The sequence below is a fragment of the Salminus brasiliensis genome, chromosome 1 (assembly GCF_030463535.1).
Source record: "Salminus brasiliensis chromosome 1, fSalBra1.hap2, whole genome shotgun sequence".
Taxonomy (NCBI): Eukaryota; Metazoa; Chordata; class Actinopteri; order Characiformes; family Bryconidae; genus Salminus; species Salminus brasiliensis.
This window is the reverse complement of record NC_132878.1, coordinates 58,681,575-58,701,651: the sequence shown is the minus strand read 5'-3', so window position 1 is coordinate 58,701,651 and position 20,077 is coordinate 58,681,575. Positions and strand designations below refer to the sequence as shown.

Genomic DNA, 20,077 nt, shown 5'->3' with positions numbered 1-20,077 from the left:
AAGAGTTTGGGTTTAATTCCCCTCATATGAGAGAGGGTTCAACCACTTTAGAGCCTCTTGAAGCTCTACAAGCACTTTCTAACATCTTCATTCTATCTATCTCTGTCTCTCATTCAGCAGCCATGGCAGCTCTGTTTACCTGTTCAGCAAATACAGTTTCCAGTTACTCTGTATTAGGCCTAACTTTTGATCATCAGCATATTAACCTACATTTCTCTATTGTTCAGCCATCAGTATTATCATTCTATGGCAGAAGTTGGGGAACTGTGGGGTTCTGCACAGTTTGGTGATTTTCCTGCTTAAACACACATTACTCAACTATTGTAACTATTGATTTTTTTTTTTGGGGGGGGTGGCTGAGGCAGGAAGCTGTTCTACACTCTCAAATATAAATGTGCTGAAAATCATGATGCCATGTTTGTTCCTCAAAAGATCCCCGTACAAAATGAATGAGGCTTTTTAAAGAACGTCCACATAATGCACGGGTTCTAACTCTACATCAAACCCAAGAATTGCCCAGTGGGAAATCCACATGTTTTATAGCAGCTTTTTATACACTTCCTGTGAATGGTGTAAGGTTTGCTTGCTTCTCTCTTTTCACAACCCCGTTTGGTTTATTGCAAACACCACTTTCAGTGGTTTGCAATAAACCAATCAAACACAATATAAACAGCAGCTCAACACTAACAACACTCAACTAATAGAACATGTGCTTTCTCCAAATTCAACACACAATGATACTTTTAATGACTCTGCAGTCTCAGATTTATTCAACCCCTTCATGACAAGCGTCTTTAGTGCTTAGTAGAGCAGCCTTCTGCTGTTATGACCTGCTGCTAATGTGATGCATAGCCAGGCACCAGCCTTTGGCAGCGTTCCTGAGGTATCTAAGTCCATTCCTCATGGGCAGTGGCCTACAGGTCACTACTATGCTTGGGTTTGCTAGCTAAAACCACTTTCTTCGAATCCCACCAAAGATTTTTTTTATGGGGTTCAAGTCAGGCAACTGTGATGACCACTCCAGAATCTTCCAGGTTTTCTTCTGAAACCAAGACAAAAGTGGTATTTGTGTTGAATTTGGAGAAAACACTAGTTCTATTAGTTGTGTTGAGCTATTTCAACTGTTCTTGTTTCATTGGTTTATTAACAGCTGAAAGTTTGCTAATAAACCTAAGTTGCAATGGGGGTTGAATCATTTCTATTGCAACTGTAGCTGTGAGGATTTGACTGCATTCAGACACAACCGCAGAGAGGTCAGGTGCTGGATCATAAGCACCACTCCAGCTCATCATAAAGGTATTGGATGGATCTCATCACTCCAGAGAACAGCTTCACTGCTCTACGATTCCAGTGCTTGGGGGCTTTATATCCCTGTACCCAACAATTGGCTCTGGGCATGGAGATCTTAGGCTGCTCTATTCTATTGCCAATTTATGAAAGACAAATCTCACCAAAACCCCTTTTCCCTCCTATCGACATAATGACTTATTTCCACAAGATTTTGGCTCTCAGGTCTCTCAAGTTAATGACATGGTGAAATAATAAGTTCTCAAATGTCAAGTAAAATAAGTTCAGGATAACAAGTCAGAGCCCATTCCCTCTATGGGCTGGCAAGAATGGGCATCCATAGTCTGACGCTTTCTTATGGAGATTAGACAAGCTGTGTCTGGGCGCCCCCTAAAGTAGCTGAAGTCCCTAATTAAAAGGAGTGTCGGGATACACAGTGTGTGTTTGTGTGTTGAAGCTGAGTATTTACAGTCTTTCAAACATTAGGAATGGATGGCAAAAAAACCTCAGTGCATCCCATGATTACTGTTATGTCATATCAAGAGCACAGACTTATCCAATTAAGCGTCGGCCAAGAGAGCAGAACCTTAATGTGGGTAAAGGGGGTGATGCTACACCAAATAAGTGGACTTTACATACCTGCGGAGGGAGATTCTAAACAGGATTATGATATAATGTATGCGCAGGGCAATTTCACGCATATGCATTATTAATGCGGGAAAATGTGCTCTGAATGAACATCCTTGTTAATATTGAATGTGATTACTCCTTCTGGGAAAGGGCTGTCTAGAATACAGTAGGATGATTGAAATGGTAAAACTTAAACAAAACTCAAGACTAGGTCAGTGTGGCATGTGGCAGAACTCGGGGACAGCTGTCCAAATGCAATACTGTATCAAAAAAAAAAACCATAATAAAAACAAAAAAAGAATGAGAAAACAAAACAAACAAAGCCAACAAACAGTAAACAGTCCTTCTTAGCGCAACGTAGTGGCAGTGGCAGTCTTGGCAGAGTCTTGTCTCCGTGTATTGGCCTTGTTCTGCTCAGTAACAGAAATATACCATTGCAGTTATCTGTCTGGAGGTTCGCTCTAAACAGTCACTGAGATTGTTCAGTCATTATCATCAATTGAGGTGCATAACACAGAGCTAATAATGCGCTGTTTAATTATATGGTTCGGGCCTGACTCATTAACGTGACGGGGTGGTTTGAAATTGAACACTGACATTTGGAAGTCATGATGCTTAACACGCATTTGCTGGAAGCCTGGTAATAGCAAGCTTTCAACACCTGATCTACTGCTCCATGGCTTGACGTTGGAGGAGAAAGGAATGGGACACCCTGAAGTAAATGCTGCTCTCGTTCATCCATTCAGTGCGGGTTCAAGGGCTAAAGGACACACTATCACCCTCTTATCAATGCATTAATCAATCACAGCTCTACAGCTTGTTTCTGCTCTCTCTCTCCCTCTCTCTCTCTCTCTCTCTCTCTCTGCCTCTCTCTCTCTCTCTCTCCACCTCCATGGAATTCAAGGGTATCTGCACACAGCCCTTCATGACTCAGTTACCTTGGCAACATATTTCTGCATGAATATATGTGAAATGCAGGCTTTGCTCGCTGCAAAGACACACAGGCTTCATCTGTGTCAGAGCTGCTTTTGATTCTCAAGTCACCTGCTGACAGATACTCACAGACACGTACAGGTTTCCACCACACACACACTCACACACACTCTGCATTTTCATGTAGATTCACCCAACTGCCGCTAAATGAAATATTCACATTAGCTAAATGAATAATACATTATAAAAGGAACAAATAATGCATGATGGCAAACAAACAGTTTGACTGAAAATCCACTTCTGCGCTTCATTACGGTAACAGAGAGCAACCAGCAGAGGCACATTCACTACAAGCCTTGTGATTTGGCTTGTTGGGGGAAACACTTCATAATCAGCCAGAAACATCCATGTTTCAGGTGCTTACAGCAGGCAGGAGGGTTCGACTGACATCAGCTGCATAGCAAGTAGCGCATTTGCTCTCCGCCGCCTTTGACAGTCGCAACAAGCAATTGCCTCCATAAATGATCCAAATCTAAACAAATGCATGAGCAGCCATGCAGAGTCCTCGCACTGCTAAACTGCCAATTCTGTGCACACAGAGGCGCAGGGCTGACACAGAAACACACACCCCTGCTTCCCTGAAGCCCTGTCTGCCTGCCTGCCTGCCTGCCTGCCTGCCTGCTGCACGAACACCCTGTCGGCGGCTGTTTAGGGGGGCATGTGAAAGGTGTGTTGCAGTGGGTTTAGCAGGAGAGCTTTATGCACTGTCAGAATTCCGACTTCTTCACGGCTACACCGGAACTGGAGCAGGCGTTTGAGAGGCCCTAAAACAGCTGTGCGCAAATCAGCGGCTGAATGAATGAATACACACTCTCCAAATCCGCGCTCTCCAACCCTCAGCCCTAATGCCTGGAGTCAAAAGAAGCGGTGCTGGGGATCAATAGAGCAGGTACACCACAAAACCCTTATTAATAGATACATCGCGAGCCTTTCTTCTCATCATTTAACACAGGCCCGTGTGTGAGGACTAAATCTGGCCCACTTCAATAGAGTATCATTCTGGGCAATGTGATACAGAGTGGGTTCACCTGTGACCTGCAATGAGGTGTACTGTGTGTGCACTGTGTGTTGTGTGACTGCTTGTTTAACAGCTCCTTTGTGGCATCAAAGAGTCGTAGAGCCTTTTACATCATCATCATCATTGTCGTCTTTGTCATCATCATCACTGACTGATCCCCATCAAAATGATCCAATGAACTCAGTAACCCTGCTGAAAATGCAGCTCAAGCCCAGCTGTTGCTGGGAGCTGGTTTTCAGATGCTCCAAGCTGGTCTTTGATGGTCAAGGTGGTTGAAAAGCTGGTCGTCCAGTCAAAAAACCTACCCTGTGCTGGTAAACAAGCTGGTGAAACTGATTAATTAGCTTTAGCTCTTGACCATGAACAGCATTGTGTCTGCTTTTATTGGTGTTAGATGGATTTGCTCTTCTATTAGCTGGACCAGCTGGACCAGCATGGTCAGCACAGTTCATGCTGGTCAGCCACCTTGGTCAGGTTGGTTATGCTTGTTTATTACAGTTAGCAATGCATTTTGATTTTAGCATCACATAAAGGAGCTTCAGTAATACTGGGGCAGTGGTGGCTTAACGGTTAGAGTGCCAGGCTATTGATAACAGGGTTGTGGGTTCGATTCCCAGGCCTGGCAAGCTGCCACTGTTGGGCCCTTGAGCAAGGCCCTTTACTCTCTCTGCTCCCCGGGCGCTGGAGTTGGCTACCCACCGCTCTGGGTGTGTGTGTGTCCTCACTCCCCCTAGTTCACTAGTGTGTGTTTGTGTGTTCACTACCACAGATGGGTTAAATGCGGAGGACACATTTCACTGTACATAGTACCGTGAAATGTACTATGTCAGGTCATCTTTACCTTTAGATGACCTGACAACTGACATATAGATATACAGAGTCAGACAGCCCACTCAGGGCATACCTGGAAGCGCTGGCTGTACTGAAACGAGTAGTTGCACGCAAACAATCTTGAGCTTGAGTCTGTGAGACCCAGGTCTCACAAACAGAACCAAAGACATTCCACTGCGAGCAGAAATGATACTTCAGTGGTTCCTCACCTGCATGCCAACCCCACACAATGAAAAAAAATAAATACTGCTTGTATTTGATTTTGTTAACCATCAGCATCACACGTTCTATACATATATTTATTATTACAACATTTATTGCATTTGGAAGATTAGGGTTTTATTGATCTGCATTGAATTCAATGTATTGCATTTGTTGCCGTCTACTAATAGCTGGTAGATTTCTCCAAGACGATAATCCAGATAGATTTATTATGAATTTCTACATTTACATTAAAAAGATCAGCATTGAGTACGTGTGCGTGAAAAGTATCAAATGTCTGCATCAGCCCACAGTACAGTAATGTGATTATTACAGCTGCAATAATGACATTTTCTGAACGTCCTTTGCTCTCTTTTTAGATGAATATTTATGAAGGTATGATTATTGTTTTAAAAATATTTCATTATATTAAAATTCCAGTTGTTGGCCAAATCTTATTTCCAATATAAAAACACTGAGCCCTTACAATTCTGGAACAGCTGGAGTAAAAAACAAACAGATTATCTCTCCAGATCCTATAGAGTCTTTGATCCTTGCTTGTGGACTTTCTTTGTCAGCACATCCCTCAGGCTTTCAAGGCGTTAAGGTCAGCGGACTGGGACGGCCATTGCAGACGCTTGATTTTATGGTCAGCAAACATTTTTAATGTGGATTCGGAGGTGTGTTTTGAATCACTGTCTGGGTAGAAGATCCAACCATGACCCAATCTTAGCCTCCCTGCAGAAGCAGCTAAGATTTGATGTAAAATCTCCTGATATTTGATAGTGTCCATGGAGCCAAGCACCCCAGGAAGGTTCAAAGGCCTTTGAAGAAAAATAGCTTCACAGCAGCACACATACTCCACCATACTTCACTCTGGGGATTAGATTTTTTTCTGCATGCTTTTGACTTTTTATGCAAACCCACCGCTGATGTTTCTTGCCAAAAAGCTACAAATCAAAGTCCCAGAGGAGTTTCAAATCACCTTTGTGATTTGACTACAGAAGATATGTTCTTCTGGAAAACCTTCCAGGTTGTTAGCACATAGATGTGGTGTCTAATTGTAGCTTTAGAGACTTACCGACTTTAAGACATAACCAACTCCTACAACTACCCTACAACTGACATGTGGAACATGTGGCCTCTCAACCCGAACTCTTCTCGTTGCCTGAAAGCAAATTAGAATATTAGTGCTATTAATTACATCTCCATTTTTTTTTTCAGGGTACAATACAGATCCTAGTCAAATGTGTGAACAAGGTCTAGGAGCTTCCAACACATTTACAAAAGGAATGGAAGAATTTTCATGAGCGTCAATAACTGCTGGAATACTGCAATAACTGATGTTGTTCAACATAATCAGTGTAAAATTAAGCTAATCAGCATTTCCTCAACCTTTACTACTAATAATGAAATGATAATGAAAAACAACTCTGTTTAAACAGGTGTTGTATGAATGATCCTTCAAGCCAAGTCAGACAGTAGAAGCACACACAGCTAGTCTTTCTGCACTACTGCCAGAACCATGAGATGGTTATTAGTTAGCTCAAGCACTGCAACATCCAATATCTGCACAATACAAGAACTGGGAATGATCATTACAGAAAAAGACCTGTAGCAATCACAATCATGTCATGGTAATGTTCTGAACTGTCTAGCTGGCTATTACACCCATAAAAAAGCAGTTTCACTTGTTCAGATGACTTAATTATACAATATAAATGAACCAGCATTGCAGCTCAGGACCACGGACAGCGCATCAATGAGATTCAGGCTTATTGTGAGAAGAACTGGATGATACGCTAGAGGGCTTAAATGTTCCAATGATCTATTCTATCGTTGTCGTTTTGACTGAAAGCTTAATAACGTACAAACAACATCAAAGGACAGCGCGACTCCAATGTTAGGCAATGATATCTTCCAAAGTGCTCTCCAAAAAGATATATTGATCTAGCACAGAAGAAAGAGCAGGGAAAAGAAACAGAAAGGGGGAAGAAAAGGAAATGAACAGGTGTTTTTAATATATTTAAGATCATAAATTTTACTTGGGGGGCATCACCTCTTATTCACATCTTGACCACAAGAGGTCAGTATCATTTCTGAGTGCATCAGAGATGCCACTCAGAGTCTGGGTCACTGGATGACCGTTGAGATCAACAGACACATGACGAGCAACGGCATACAGATCTACTTATTTAAACACCTCCAGTTCAGAGGCTGTTTTAGCTGCACATACATACTGACCCTTTCTAAGGCTTGCCCTCCAAAAGGCGAGGAACAACCCATATAAAAAGAGCTGGGACCATATTTCAGTACTCTCTCCTTTTTCTTTAATTGCAGCTCACTGAAATACATGAAAATGTAAATATTAACAAAGAATTTCATGGTTTTAGGCTTTTACAATACACAAATCTAAACAAAGAAAAATGATAGGTCACACTGTGTTTTATTGTGAGATGGGATTAAAAGTGAATTAAATGTTTTTTGCCATGTGAGACAAATGTGACAAAAGAGAAAGTAACTGATGAATAAACACTTTAAAGCAGTAAACACTTGAAATCACGCTGCTGTCCAATTCTACATGATCTCCATACAGCCATACAATACAAGTATACAAGATTATTCAATGGTTAGATTACAACCAAATAAAGACAGAAAGAAAACAAAACAGTAAAAGATAACTTTTTACATAAAATACTTTTGAAGTATTGTCTTACAGTAACTATGATCCACCCTTCCAAGAAGAACATGTCCTAAGCAAAACCTTAAATCCTCATGGATAAAGAATGATCAAGGCTGAAGCATAATCCCAAAAATAAGTGTACAATATGCACACTCAGAAATACAAAATTAAACAATATACAGTGGCAAGCAGATGTTTGGGCACCCCCCCGTCAAAATTCTGTTACTGTAAACGGTGAAGTAAGTAATACATGAACTGATCTCCACAAGGCACGTGGTTAAAGATGAAACACTGCATCCAACATTTTAACCATTATTTAACTTGAGTGTGAAACATGGAAAGAAGCTCCATGCAAATGTTTGGGCACCCCAAGAGATTTAAGCTCTTAGATTCTCAGACTCTTAAATTAAAATAATCTGTGCCCACAAAACAAAAGGCGGCTATAAGAAAACAGCTATGTGTTTTTAGCTAGCCGTTTCCTCAGTTTATTATGTAGTTAAGAAATGGCACTTGGTAGAGGTTACGGTTTAGGTCTAATACACAAAAAAAACAAACTTGGATAAAAGCAGCTTGTATTTATAGAAAGGCAATCAAAAGCCCCATTTAGCTGCAAAAGACATTCAGAGAGATTAAGCAAACTGGAGTAGTGGTGCACTGTTCTACTGTCCTTCATGGAAATGGCATCTGAACATAGCCTTAACTTTACCCTAACCCCAAAACTCGGTGTCTGAAGTTCTAAAAAAAAAAAAAAAAAACAAGTCACATGGACTGAAAGTTAAAATAGAACTTTTAGAACTGGCTACAATGAGCAAAGATATGTTTGGAAAGAAAAAAAGGTGAAGAATTTTATCAAACACCACCTTTCCAGCAGTCTATCACACATGCTAAATACCAGCAAATTCTGGAAGCAAACATCACACAGTCTGTAAAATAAAACTGAAGAGGATGAGCGCTCCAGTGGGATAATGATGCTAAATATACCTCAAAATCCACCATAAACTACCTGGTGTTACAATTGACCCCCAACCCAAACATCATAATCCGTAGGTAGACTTCACTAAGAGCAGTGCATGCATGACAGCCCAAACTCAGTGAAATAGAAGCCTTTTGCAAGGAAGAATGGGTGAAAATCCCCCAACAAAACTGAAAGACTCTTAGCCGCTACAGCGTTTACAAGCTATGACACCTGCCAAAGATGTACAGAAAATGCAGGGTGCTGCTAACTTTTGCTTCAGGACCTTTTGCATTTTGGTTATTTTTGAAATGGTAAAAGATGAAAATAAAAACACAATCTTGAATCAACTAAACTAGTAAAGACATGGAAGTCTTTAACTTCATGCCTTTTTGCAATCAGGTCATATTTTACTCACTTTGCTAGTCACAACAAGTTTTTTTTTGCTAGTTTTATTTTTTCTTTCTTTTTTACCAGGGTGCCCAAACTTCTGCATGGCACTGCATCTATGCAGACAGGTGAAATTTAAGTAAGAGCGAAAAGAAATGAAGCAAACTGTCCAAACGTCCTTGTTCATCTCGTTCCTGTGGTAAAAAGCAATGTCTACGAGTTCCATCATTCTGCTGGCCGCATCATATGCCATCAAAACGTGGGGTGCTCAGCTGGGTCGCACACAGCCCTGCTCTGCTCCTCGGCAAGGGCCACACGGTTAAGCAGGCTGAACTGAGGACAGATGGGTTGCCAATGTTTAGCTTCTGTGTCTTTAACAATTGCCATAATTTATTCCAAGATCTTCAGGTCATGATTTTTTTTTGCCCCCACTCCTTAGGAGAACTACAGAAGAGCACAGTTAATTCCTCCAGTGTTAGGATGTTGCGTTGAGGCGGAGTCCAGGTGTAAAAGGAAAAAAAAACAGAAAGGATGTGCTCATTGGTTGTTTTTGGCTTTTGCGTGTGTTAGAATGTGCGACTTGAGGTTGGTGGACTGAGCAAACTTTTTATTGCAACCGTCAAACGGGCAGACATATGGGCGGTCTCCGGTGTGAATCCGGACATGTGTACGGAGGTTAAAGTCCAGCGAGAAGCGTTTCCCACAGCCCTCAAAGGTGCACTAATCAGGACAGACAAACACAAGAGTTAGCTTTCTATTAAACATCACTCAGCTCTGTATTTACCACTAGTTCAATCACAAGAGTGCGCTACCAAAAGATTAGATCTCTAAATTCAACAAGCATCGGGGGGAGACAGGGCAGACAGGTTTTTACAAACATAATATATTTGGTGATGTTAGGCAAGGGCATGTTCTAACCTGGAAAGGCTTTTCTCCGGTGTGAACAAGTTGGTGGCGCTTTAGTTTGGAACTCTCCACAAAGGCTTTCCCACACTCAGCACACACATGAACCCGAGGCCCATGAGTGTGTAGATGTTTCCTCATAGCAGAGTTATCCCTGAACATCTTAGTGCATCCCTGGGGAAAGCCAATGTGATTAGGAGTGTAATAGTGTTAATCTGGTAAATGAATATTCCAACAAGAAAACACTCAAAAACACACTGGACATACATTTCTGCAGTATAGCTAGCTAGCTAGCTAGCCAGCCAGCAATAAAATAAATAAATAAATAAATAAAAAAAACAGCATTACTTGAGCTGCGGTACACATGGAGACAACTAAACATCTAGCATTTTAGCTATACAATGTCAGGAAACATTTTAGGATGCATCTGGACACACTGGCAATGCTGAAATGAGTAGGTGAGGACATAAGACCTGCGTGATTAGGCCCTGTTGCGATCTATGCAGAAAACTAACTGAATGATAATGTAAGGAACATCAGGAGAAACATGAGAGGAACAAACCAGTTCATAATGTGCCACCTAGTGGCAATTAACAGTACTCTGACGTGATTTGAAATCTAAAATGCTAAGTAATTCATTACATACGACTTCAACACACTCACTTTGTGGGGGCAGGCTATTGTCCTTGGTGCATCGTCCTCTTTAATCTTCCGTGGTTTCATTCTGGGAGAGCAAAAAGGACACTTGAATTAAATACAAGAAACAATATTACTCAATCCACAACTTTTTAGTCCCTTTTGTCATTTGTGCAAACAAAAATAAGGCAGTGGGCGGTCTGAAAAAGTTACATCACCACTAGTTTTCTCTGTGAGTGGAGAAGAGCTTGGCCCCTTATAACCTCATTAGTGACTACAATAAAAGATTCACTGTATATCTACAAACCCTGTGACCATTACGTTTAACAGTGCACCACAGGCCCACGGCTTACCGTACTGAGCTGCGACCTAAAGGGCCGCCACTGTTACTGTAGGGACTAAAAAAAAAAGCCAATTAATTATGTTGAAATAAAGTGTGCTGTACAGTGCATCAGTCAGTGCAGAAAAGTCTTGCTGAATTTTCTCTACATCAGATGTAGTGCAGAAATAAAAAATAAAAGCAATGCTCACTGTTACATGCATTTATTTTTAAACATGTTTGCTTATCTCAGGAATCACGCAGCAGGGATCACTGCAGTCTTAATACAAAACTACTCGATATCCTTCTGCATCACAGCTGCAGTAAGCATGAGTTTCAGATTTGCAAAGTAATATGGAGTACACAAGGAAACCAATATTTGAGTGATACTGATTTAACAGCAAACAATTACAGCCAGTGATTGACTGCTAACAGGATTCCCTGCAATAAAGAATGACAGCCGAAACAGCCTAATCAGAGAGCCATTAAGGGTGATCACCCCATTGCTATAGTCACACTGCACTCCACACTAGAACTCCTGATTCTGTCCAAAAACCAAGTGCTATGTCGAATTCATTACCATGATAATGGTCATTACCTCAGTAAACAAGTCACTGAAGTGTGAAATGGGCTCACCTGGCAAACTCTGCTAGCTGTTTGGGGTCTGAGAGGTCGATTCCTGGAATGCCACCAGGTGGGAGCTTCTTTCCAGTCATGTATTCAGAGTAGTCTGGAGGAGAATTCTCTCCAATGATCTGTTCCTCCACCACAGTCTCATGGTCAATGTCCTTTTTGTCATCTGCAATGAAATGTTTAGTGTGCTGTGAATGTCTTGACCAAGCACAATTTCCATTTAGTTCCTGATTTTAACAAAGTGGAAAAGATAAAACATGACAGAAAATGTGGAATGACCTTCATACATTTCCCAAATTGTTATATTGAGCAAATAAACACTAACTGTTCAACAGTAAGCACAAAGTAAATACCTGGTATCTTGATTTCAAATGGAGTTTAACCATTTTCTTATCAGACTAACCACTCGCCCTGCACAGTGGTATCTTTTGACGACAGATTAATGTTTTTTTTTTTTAGCTGATGCAAACCTTTAAGAGACTACTTCATGGCACAGATACAACCTGCAAAGATAATGTAGTGGCACAGAAAAAAACTATTTTATTATAAATCTATATATTAAACATAATATAATAATAATAATAATAATATTATTATTATTATTAATTGATTCCCAGGCTTGGCAAGCTGCCACTGTTGGGCCCTTGATCAAGGCCCTTTACCCTCTCTGCTCCCCGGGCGCTAGAGTTGGCTGCCCACCGCTCTGGGTGTGTGTGTGTGTGTGTGTGTACTCACTGCCCCTAGTTCACTAGTGTGTGTGTGTGTGAGTGTGTTTTCACTACCACAGATGGGTTAAATGCGGAGGACACATTTCGCTGTACAGTGTACACTGTACAAATACAAATACTTTAATAATAATAATAATAATAATAATAAGGAAAATAAAAATATCAACATGTAACCCCACAGGATGAAAGCAAGAAACTAACAGCACAGAGCTGAGGAGCAGCTGGTGCCATCAGCTATGGCTAAGACACATTACCACCCAACACTGTGGCCTCAGACTACCCCTAGGGCAGTTGCCAGACATGAAAACAAGGGTGGATCACTCCAGTCCTGACAGGCTCGAGTCACAGTTTGACTACCCTGCTGAGGAGGGGGGAAAAACAGAGACATGGTCTCCTAAACCAAACAAGGTCGAGTTTAAAGAGCCAGGAAATGACCAAGGTGTAGAGGAACTGAGTTTCCTGGCTGGAGAGCACACAACTGTCACTGTATGAAGAGGCGGAAGCGCCTCCGGCTTTGTTCAAGTACACTTGTGTACAGTCGAGGACTGGGTTCCGATACAGGCCTGATAGCGAAGAAGACGACATTAAAAACAGTCACCCACGATAAAAGGCCACTACTGACATAACTGACACTGATAACCAGGTTAAATCACGATGAACGCCTTGATGAATCTATAGCTAGCTAATGTAGCACTGTGCCGCTCAGCTGTTCGCCAAACTAGGAAAACAACCGCAGACAATACGGATTAGCAGGGTAGCTCAGTTAGCTCAGTTGGCTAGCAGTTAGCCCAGCTGAGGGTGGCTCCAGACAAACACACAAATCACCGATAAAGCAGTCCGAACCGCTATTTTATAATAAGGACACTTCGTGTATACGTCCTAGCGCAGCAAATGCATCCATTTAAGCGATCCATGGTCATCCACTGCCTCTCTAAACCCATGTTAGCCCGTAAGACCCCCCCGACTCCGCGGCCTACACGCAGCGCGACCAGCGCGCTCTCTCCGCCATCTTCGCCATTTTTACGGGCCGCCATACTGGACTCGGCGAACATGGCGGCGCCCAGCAACACCTAAAAACATGGCCTCCCTTCAAAACAAAAACACACCAGTCTAAGTGCTCGCATTTTCGGCGTGCGGCGGTCTCGGCGAGACTCCCGGCACCGCGCTACGGGTCGGGATCGCGGAGAGAGCCGCTGTGAGCGGACAACGCCCTGCAAGGGCCCTGCTTTGTCGGCTAACAACACGGCAGCAACCCGCCGAGAGAAACTTCCAAATTTGGCACGACGAAGCTCACCTGACGCCCACATCGTAACGGAGAACTCGCCCTCGAGAGTCTTTATCTGCACTTGCTTTTGCTCCCATTTTCTCCCGGTGGCCTCGGACGCGCTCAGGTAGCTCTTTTTGCCCGCTTTCTTGCCGCTGCCTGCCCCCTTCTTCATACGCCCCACGGAGCTCTTCCCCGCGACCGTGACCAGGGTCTGCCCGATGTACTCCTCCTCCGCACCGGGAGCGGGCACGGGGATGAGGATCTGGTCCTCGAACCCGTCGTCGGCTCGGAGGTCTGACTCGTCCCCGCCGACCACCTCCTCCCGGGTCTGCACCAGAATCACCTCCTGATGGTGGTGAACCTGGCTCGGGTCGTCCGTTACGAGCGGCTGCAGCGCGATCATGGGCTGGTGATCATCATCATCGTCGTCGTCGTCGTCCTCGCCGACCACCGTGGTCTCGATCGTCTCCACGGGAATCGTCTCCACCTCGATTTCGTGCAGCTCCACTATTTCAGCCGGCATCTCCGAGCCGTCTGTCTCTATGTACAGCGTCTCCCCCGATGCCATGTTGAACTCCGCCAGCTTTGCTCACTTGCTTGCGCACGCACATATACACACACTCACACACTCACTCACAGCAGAGCTCGTTGCCCCACAAACACACACCCCCTTCCCTGAAACGATAGTCGCTGCCGCTGCCTCCCTCCCTCTCCGATAATACAAATAACTCCGCTCCGTTCACACACGCTCACGTCTCCACTACGCTCCACTTCCAACTCTCGCGAGATCCAAGAAGGCCTGGGCGCTCACTCTCACACACACACACACACACACACACACAGTCCGGGACTCGAAGCATATTTTAGCTTTAAGCTAGCCTAATAGTTGTGTACTGAAAATCAACAGTGTACTTAATAACTACAGAAAACAAATTATATGTAGTATGGTTTTTTTTTTTTTACTGTTTGACACACTTTGGCACATTGTAAACCATCATTACTGCAAAGCAAAACATTAAATGTGGCTTGTCCAAAAGTAATAGCACATTAAAAATGCCCCCCCCCCAATTCTGTTGAGGCGTTCACTTCTGAATGAACAAAATATGCCATTAGAAAGATGTCCAGACTTTTGCAGTCTGTTCATCCCAAAGGTGTTTAATAGAGTTGAGGTCAGGGTTCTGTGTGGGCCTGTCAAGTTCCTCCAGACCAAACCTACCCAACCATGCCTTTATAGACCTTGCTGTGTGCACTGGGGCACAGTCATGCTGGGGCAGAAAAGGACCCAAACTGTTTCCACAATGTTGGAAGCACACAGATGTGTGAAATGTCTTGGCCTGCTGAATTAAGATCTCACTTGGACTAGGCGGCTTATAGGCAATCTCTGAAAAACAAGCAAATAGCATTATCCCGCTACCAAACTTTACAGTTGACACAGGGCAGTCAGGCAGGTAACTGTTCTCGTGCACCAGACTGGCAGATGGAGAAGCATGATTCTTCACTCTACATCTAATGCTTGCTGTTGTGCTTGGTGATGTAAGTGGTTGTTTGCAGCTGCCCAGCCATGGAAACCCGTGCCATGAAGCTCCTTTAACTTTACATGTACTGTAACTGTACTGTAACTTTACATGTAACTTTACACTGGATGGCCGACTTGCTGTGGCTCCTTAACGCTTCCACTTTGCAATGATACCACTCACAGTTGATGCTTGAATATCTAGGAGAGAAGTAATTTCACCAACTGACTTTTTATGCACTGGTGGCTCCTGTTACAGAACCACACTGGAGTTCAGTGAGCTCTTCAGATCCACCTATTCTTTCACTAATGTGTGGAAAGGCAGGCTGCAAGGCTAGGTGCTTGATTTTACACACCTGTGGCAATTATCCTAAATAAAATACCTGAATTCAGTGATTATCAGCCATAACATTAGTAGTACCACTGGCCTAATATAGAGTGGGTTCCTCTTGTGCCACTGCAACAGATCTGACCATTTGAGGCATGGATTCCACAAAACCTCTGAAGGTGTCTTGTGGTATTTGGCAGTGGTCTAGCTATCACAATCTGGCCTTGGTAAAAGTGTCTCAGATCCTTAAGTCCATTTTTCCTGTTTTTATCACTACCTTCAAGAACTGACTGTTTACTTGCTGAAGAGTTCTGCAATAGTCCTTCTTCTTTATTATTCCAACCACCACCATGTTTAACAGCTGATCCAGTGTTCTTGGGGTTGAATGCTTCAGCTTTACTCCTCCAAACACTTCTCTCATTTGACCATAAAGCATTCCTCCAGAATGCTGTTTCTCTGTTCAAGCACTTCTAATTTGTGGAGCAACTTCACTGGTGATGTAAAACTCTCTCGACTGTACAATGACACTGAGACTAGTGTTCCTGAAATATGGCAGACTTGTGTCTTGATGGTTATTGGGTTGTTCCTGACCATCCTCTCAGCTGACAGTTTAGCAATGTTGACTTTACCTTCCAATAACATATGTAGGACCTTCCTGATGTGTAAATCTATGATCCTCCCTGGCAGAATTACTGAGAGTTCCTTGATCTTTCCCTTTGTACTGTGTTGGTGAAGCTAAAGAGTGCTTTAAAAACAACCTTTTTATTTGGGCACAGAGAGGCTACCATCTGTAGTCAATCATGATCACTAACCGGAAGTTAAGAAGCCTTTGCAAGTTAAAGTATGTGTCTTATGCATAAGACATTCTGCCTGCTTGGGCAGGATTTTGAGGCAGGAAGACACTCAGTCATGTCCCAATGTAAAGTTTAGTAATGTATCCTATTTTATTGGGCAGAAATGCTACCATGGCAACATCAGGACATACTGATACATAAGTGGCTGTTCACGTAATTTTGCTCTTGTATGTTAATTCCAGAAAACCCAGAAAAAGCACAATATTACCCTGACATTCATGTCTATGAGGAGTGTATGTGAATGTCAGACTGTAACTGTGTGTATGTATAAAATATATGAACAAGAATTTCAAATCTTTAGACAATGTGAGAACCATATGAAGCACGCTGCCTATTGGCACTAGAGGAAGCTCACTGTATCACACGTTGGAAAGATTAATACACAGACCTCTCTCAAGTAAACACACCACCTCATTTATCCAAGACATGTTTTCACAGTTTTATTTCAATTTAAATGTAAGGTTTATCTTCTTTTCATCCAAACCAGGAAGCACTTGGTCAAAAAAGGGAAATAATAGAACAAACAATACTTCACCATATCCTTGCAGCCAATAAACATTTTATTAACAACATGGTCACAAATACTCTGGTGTACTGATGTGTTTTTTTTTTTTTTTGTTCATAAGATTGCAATATCCAAAAATGCAAGAGTTTGTCCCCTGTCCCTCGTCACTGGCTCCATCTTGTTTTAAAAATCTTTCTGTCAGTGATTACCTACACATTTTTGTTGCCAAAATGATTTTTAAAAAATATTTAAAAAAAAAAGAACATGATCAGGTAGTGAGAAGTAAACTGGTAGTGTATATGCTTATAATAAACTTTTAACACAAGCAAAGGAAAATAAAGATCAATAAAAATACAAAAGGCGTACATTTAGACATGTGCAATGACCAATGCTATTGTTATTATTATTATTATTGTTATTATTATTGTTATCATCATCATCATCATTTCTATCCATTTATTTTTTAATCATTTCATTACCAGAAACCTACAACCGCTTACATGAACACCACTACCACCACCACTAATAATAATAATAATAATAATAATAATAATAATGAAAACAACCATAAAAACAAATTTCTCTAAAGACTCTGAAAAGACAGTCACCAAATATTAATTTAAACCCAAAAAACACAGATCAGTGCAAGTGTCCTCCATCCATTTGTATTTCTGAGGGAAAGCACATGTACCCTTCATGTTAGAGCAAAATGATCCATTTGCTTTAACATGGTGGTATCGTTGCTGGGCGTCTTCCCTTCTTCAGCTACAGCAGGTTCTGCCAGGGGTTTGGGTCTCATAAAAGATGGGTCGCACGGGTCTGGGAGATTATGTCGTGCTAATTCTACTAAGTTCATGTCTAATGGCTGAAAGAGAGAATAGAGACATATTAAAGGGTCATGTAATGTGATTCATGGTTCGTTTTGCATAAAGTGGGGTCACAAATGATCACTTTCATGATTACAAAGTGACATGTCATGTACTTCTCATTATTTCAGTTCATTAGGCTTTGGTTTCATTTTGGACTGTGTGGTTGTCTGGATGTAATTTACAATAATAAATTATTCATAAACTGAACCTACCATCAATGATTTCATCCTTCACCTTGTGCAATTCACGAACAACTTCTTCCAAGATTTCCTAATCATTCATTCAGATTAATTAGTTAACAGAAACTGTTAAGAAAAACAGCAGACAACAATACAATGGATCAGTTTAACGAGGTTTAACTGTTACCTGTTTCATTCTGTCAAAGTCTAAGGCGTCTGTGTCACTACCACTCCCCACGGGTCGAACCCTAAACAGACAAACATGCACACACATTTAAACTCAAGGACTGTCAGCTTATTTTCTTTAAAAAAAAACTGGAACAGTTTTTCTCTTAATGTAAACAGATGTGCTTCACACTGCTGAATATTAGTATACAATTAATATTATTAAGGTGCATAAGAATTTGAATCATTGAACTCCAGTATTTTGTTAATCGTTTTAGTGCAGTAATGGCTAATATTGAAAAAAGGAAAAGAGTTGATGACATTAAATGATAACTGTAAGCTAGTCATTTCTTTTATAAAATGTTTTTAAAAACTCTCTTACCTAGATACCAGCGATGATCTCTCTGCAGAGTTGGCTCGATCCCACGGCTTCTTTGCACCATCTACAGGAGAGCATAAAAACAGCAGATTACAACCTGCATGTACCTCTTAAGTTGAGAAAGTCTCACGTGCTATGCCCTGTTATTTGGCAAATTCAATGAATTATTTGAGATGAACTGTATTTATATTACTGTATTTAGGAATGAATAAACAAGTGTGAATACTATTATCATCTGGCTGTACACTGATCAAAAACGGACTGGTCCATAATATGTAGAATGTGTTGGGGAGCTGTTTACCTGAGGCGTTCTGTCCTCTAGACATGGGAGAGGAGGAATTTGGATCATCCTGAAATACATAGTACAGTATAGTCTTTAAAACGATTCCTGTCATGTACAGAATTAAACTTGTGTTGAAACGTGAACATTTTCATATGTAAAAAGCTAAATTATTTTTCATTATCGTATCAAAACATCACACGGTTGTTATTGTTTTTTTCATCAAGTCGGCAGCTGCTCTTTTACATTTCATGATGAAAAGACCAATTACAATGGCACAAAATGACCTGTAAATGAATGTGCAACAAGTTCAGAAACATAAACGTTATAATTTCAGAGATACAAGGTATGACCAGTAATGTTGTAATACAAAACAAGAACAAACAGATCAAATAAAGTTTTCAGTATCTTTTCAGAACTTACATTTTGGCTGTCTCCATCTTTCTTGTCTTCAGACTGGCTTGCAGCTTTCCGTCTAGCAATAAGAGAGCAAAGGTCTTATGTTATTAAACCGTAGGTCATTACTGATGATTCTACACTACTGCACAAAAGTTCAGATTCATACACAACACTTAATTGCTTTTTGTTGTCTTGTTGTTCTTAAAAACTCTAGCATGTGCTGACCTTCGTGCCAGCAGGGCATTCATCTCCTCCATCAGACCACCGCTCCCTCCACTCGACCGGTTGGCATCATTTTTGGCTCCAGATGCTGAACTGTCCTCAGGCTGTGGACACATGGGCCAGTCAGAAAAGAGGCCACAGTACTTTGTGCTGCATGCAAGCAGGCCTGAGAAAACTGCAGCTCATTTAAGCTCCTACTCCTGACATCTGCTCCAAGCTCCATCTTTAGACATCTTAAATTAGAACATTGTTTCACAACAAGCGAGCTTCTGGCCTAATTAGAGACCACTGAAGATCTGGATTTTTGACACTGAGCTTACTGTGTACACCAAATGTTAGAATGGTAGACGTGGTGGTACATAAGAAAGTAATCTTTAAAGGGCCAGTATTCTTCATTTGTCTTGTATTGTAAGGGTCAATTGGTAATGATTGTGTGGGTTTAACCTTGTTGTATTACCAGACCATTATTTTCATCCTAAACATGCACAGGAATTGGTCCTTAAAAATATCTTGGTGCTAATATCAAACTGACCCTTTGCACTCGGCGCAGTTTGGCTCCGGCGATCATGGCAGCAAGGCCGGTTGGTGCTTGTGCTTCCTCATGGTGCATCCCGTGGCCCCCGTAACCACCTCCGACCACAGGGAGGGGGGGTGGAGGTGGAGGAGGAGCTCCTGCTGAAGGAGGTGGAGGCCCAGGAGGTCCAGGAGGTCCAGGAGGTGCAGGCGGCGGTGGAGGAGGTGGGCAAGGTCCTCCCATTGACATGGGAGGTGGCGCTACATTTGGAGGTGCCACAGAAAGCACAGCGGGGTGTCCCTGAAACGGGGAACCTGCCGGGAAACATGACACTTGCTAAATGAAAAACCTATACAATGTGCTATTAATGACATAATAATAGATAATGCTATCTATCCC

The 20,077-nt window shown here is 42.0% G+C and overlaps 2 protein-coding genes across 3 annotated transcripts in view; both read right to left on the bottom strand.

Moving 5' to 3' along the window:
* Positions 1-7,390: 7,390 nt before the first annotated feature.
* Positions 7,391-14,194, bottom strand: yy1b (YY1 transcription factor b). The gene is made up of 5 exons (XM_072683466.1): positions 13,499-14,194; positions 11,480-11,642; positions 10,552-10,612; positions 9,904-10,062; positions 7,391-9,705 (listed from the first exon to the last, which is right to left on the bottom strand). Exons 1-5 carry the CDS (start codon positions 14,037-14,039, stop codon positions 9,523-9,525), a joined length of 1,107 nt encoding a protein of 368 aa, XP_072539567.1. The 5' UTR covers positions 14,040-14,194; the 3' UTR covers positions 7,391-9,522.
* A 2,365-nt stretch (positions 14,195-16,559) lies between these two features.
* The window catches only part of evlb (Enah/Vasp-like b), a 56,409-nt gene continuing 52,891 nt past the window's right edge, over positions 16,560-20,077 (bottom strand). For both annotated transcript variants that reach the window (XM_072683453.1, XM_072683446.1), the window contains exons 6-13: positions 19,697-19,992; positions 19,168-19,268; positions 18,967-19,018; positions 18,565-18,613; positions 18,267-18,327; positions 17,907-17,967; positions 17,753-17,810; positions 16,560-17,536 (exon numbers count right to left, since the gene is read on the bottom strand). In XM_072683453.1, coding sequence (XP_072539554.1) covers positions 17,499-17,536; positions 17,753-17,810; positions 17,907-17,967; positions 18,267-18,327; positions 18,565-18,613; positions 18,967-19,018; positions 19,168-19,268; positions 19,697-19,992 — 716 coding nt within the window. In that variant the 3' untranslated portion in view covers positions 16,560-17,498. The remainder of the gene's footprint in view (positions 17,537-17,752; positions 17,811-17,906; positions 17,968-18,266; positions 18,328-18,564; positions 18,614-18,966; positions 19,019-19,167; positions 19,269-19,696; positions 19,993-20,077) is intronic.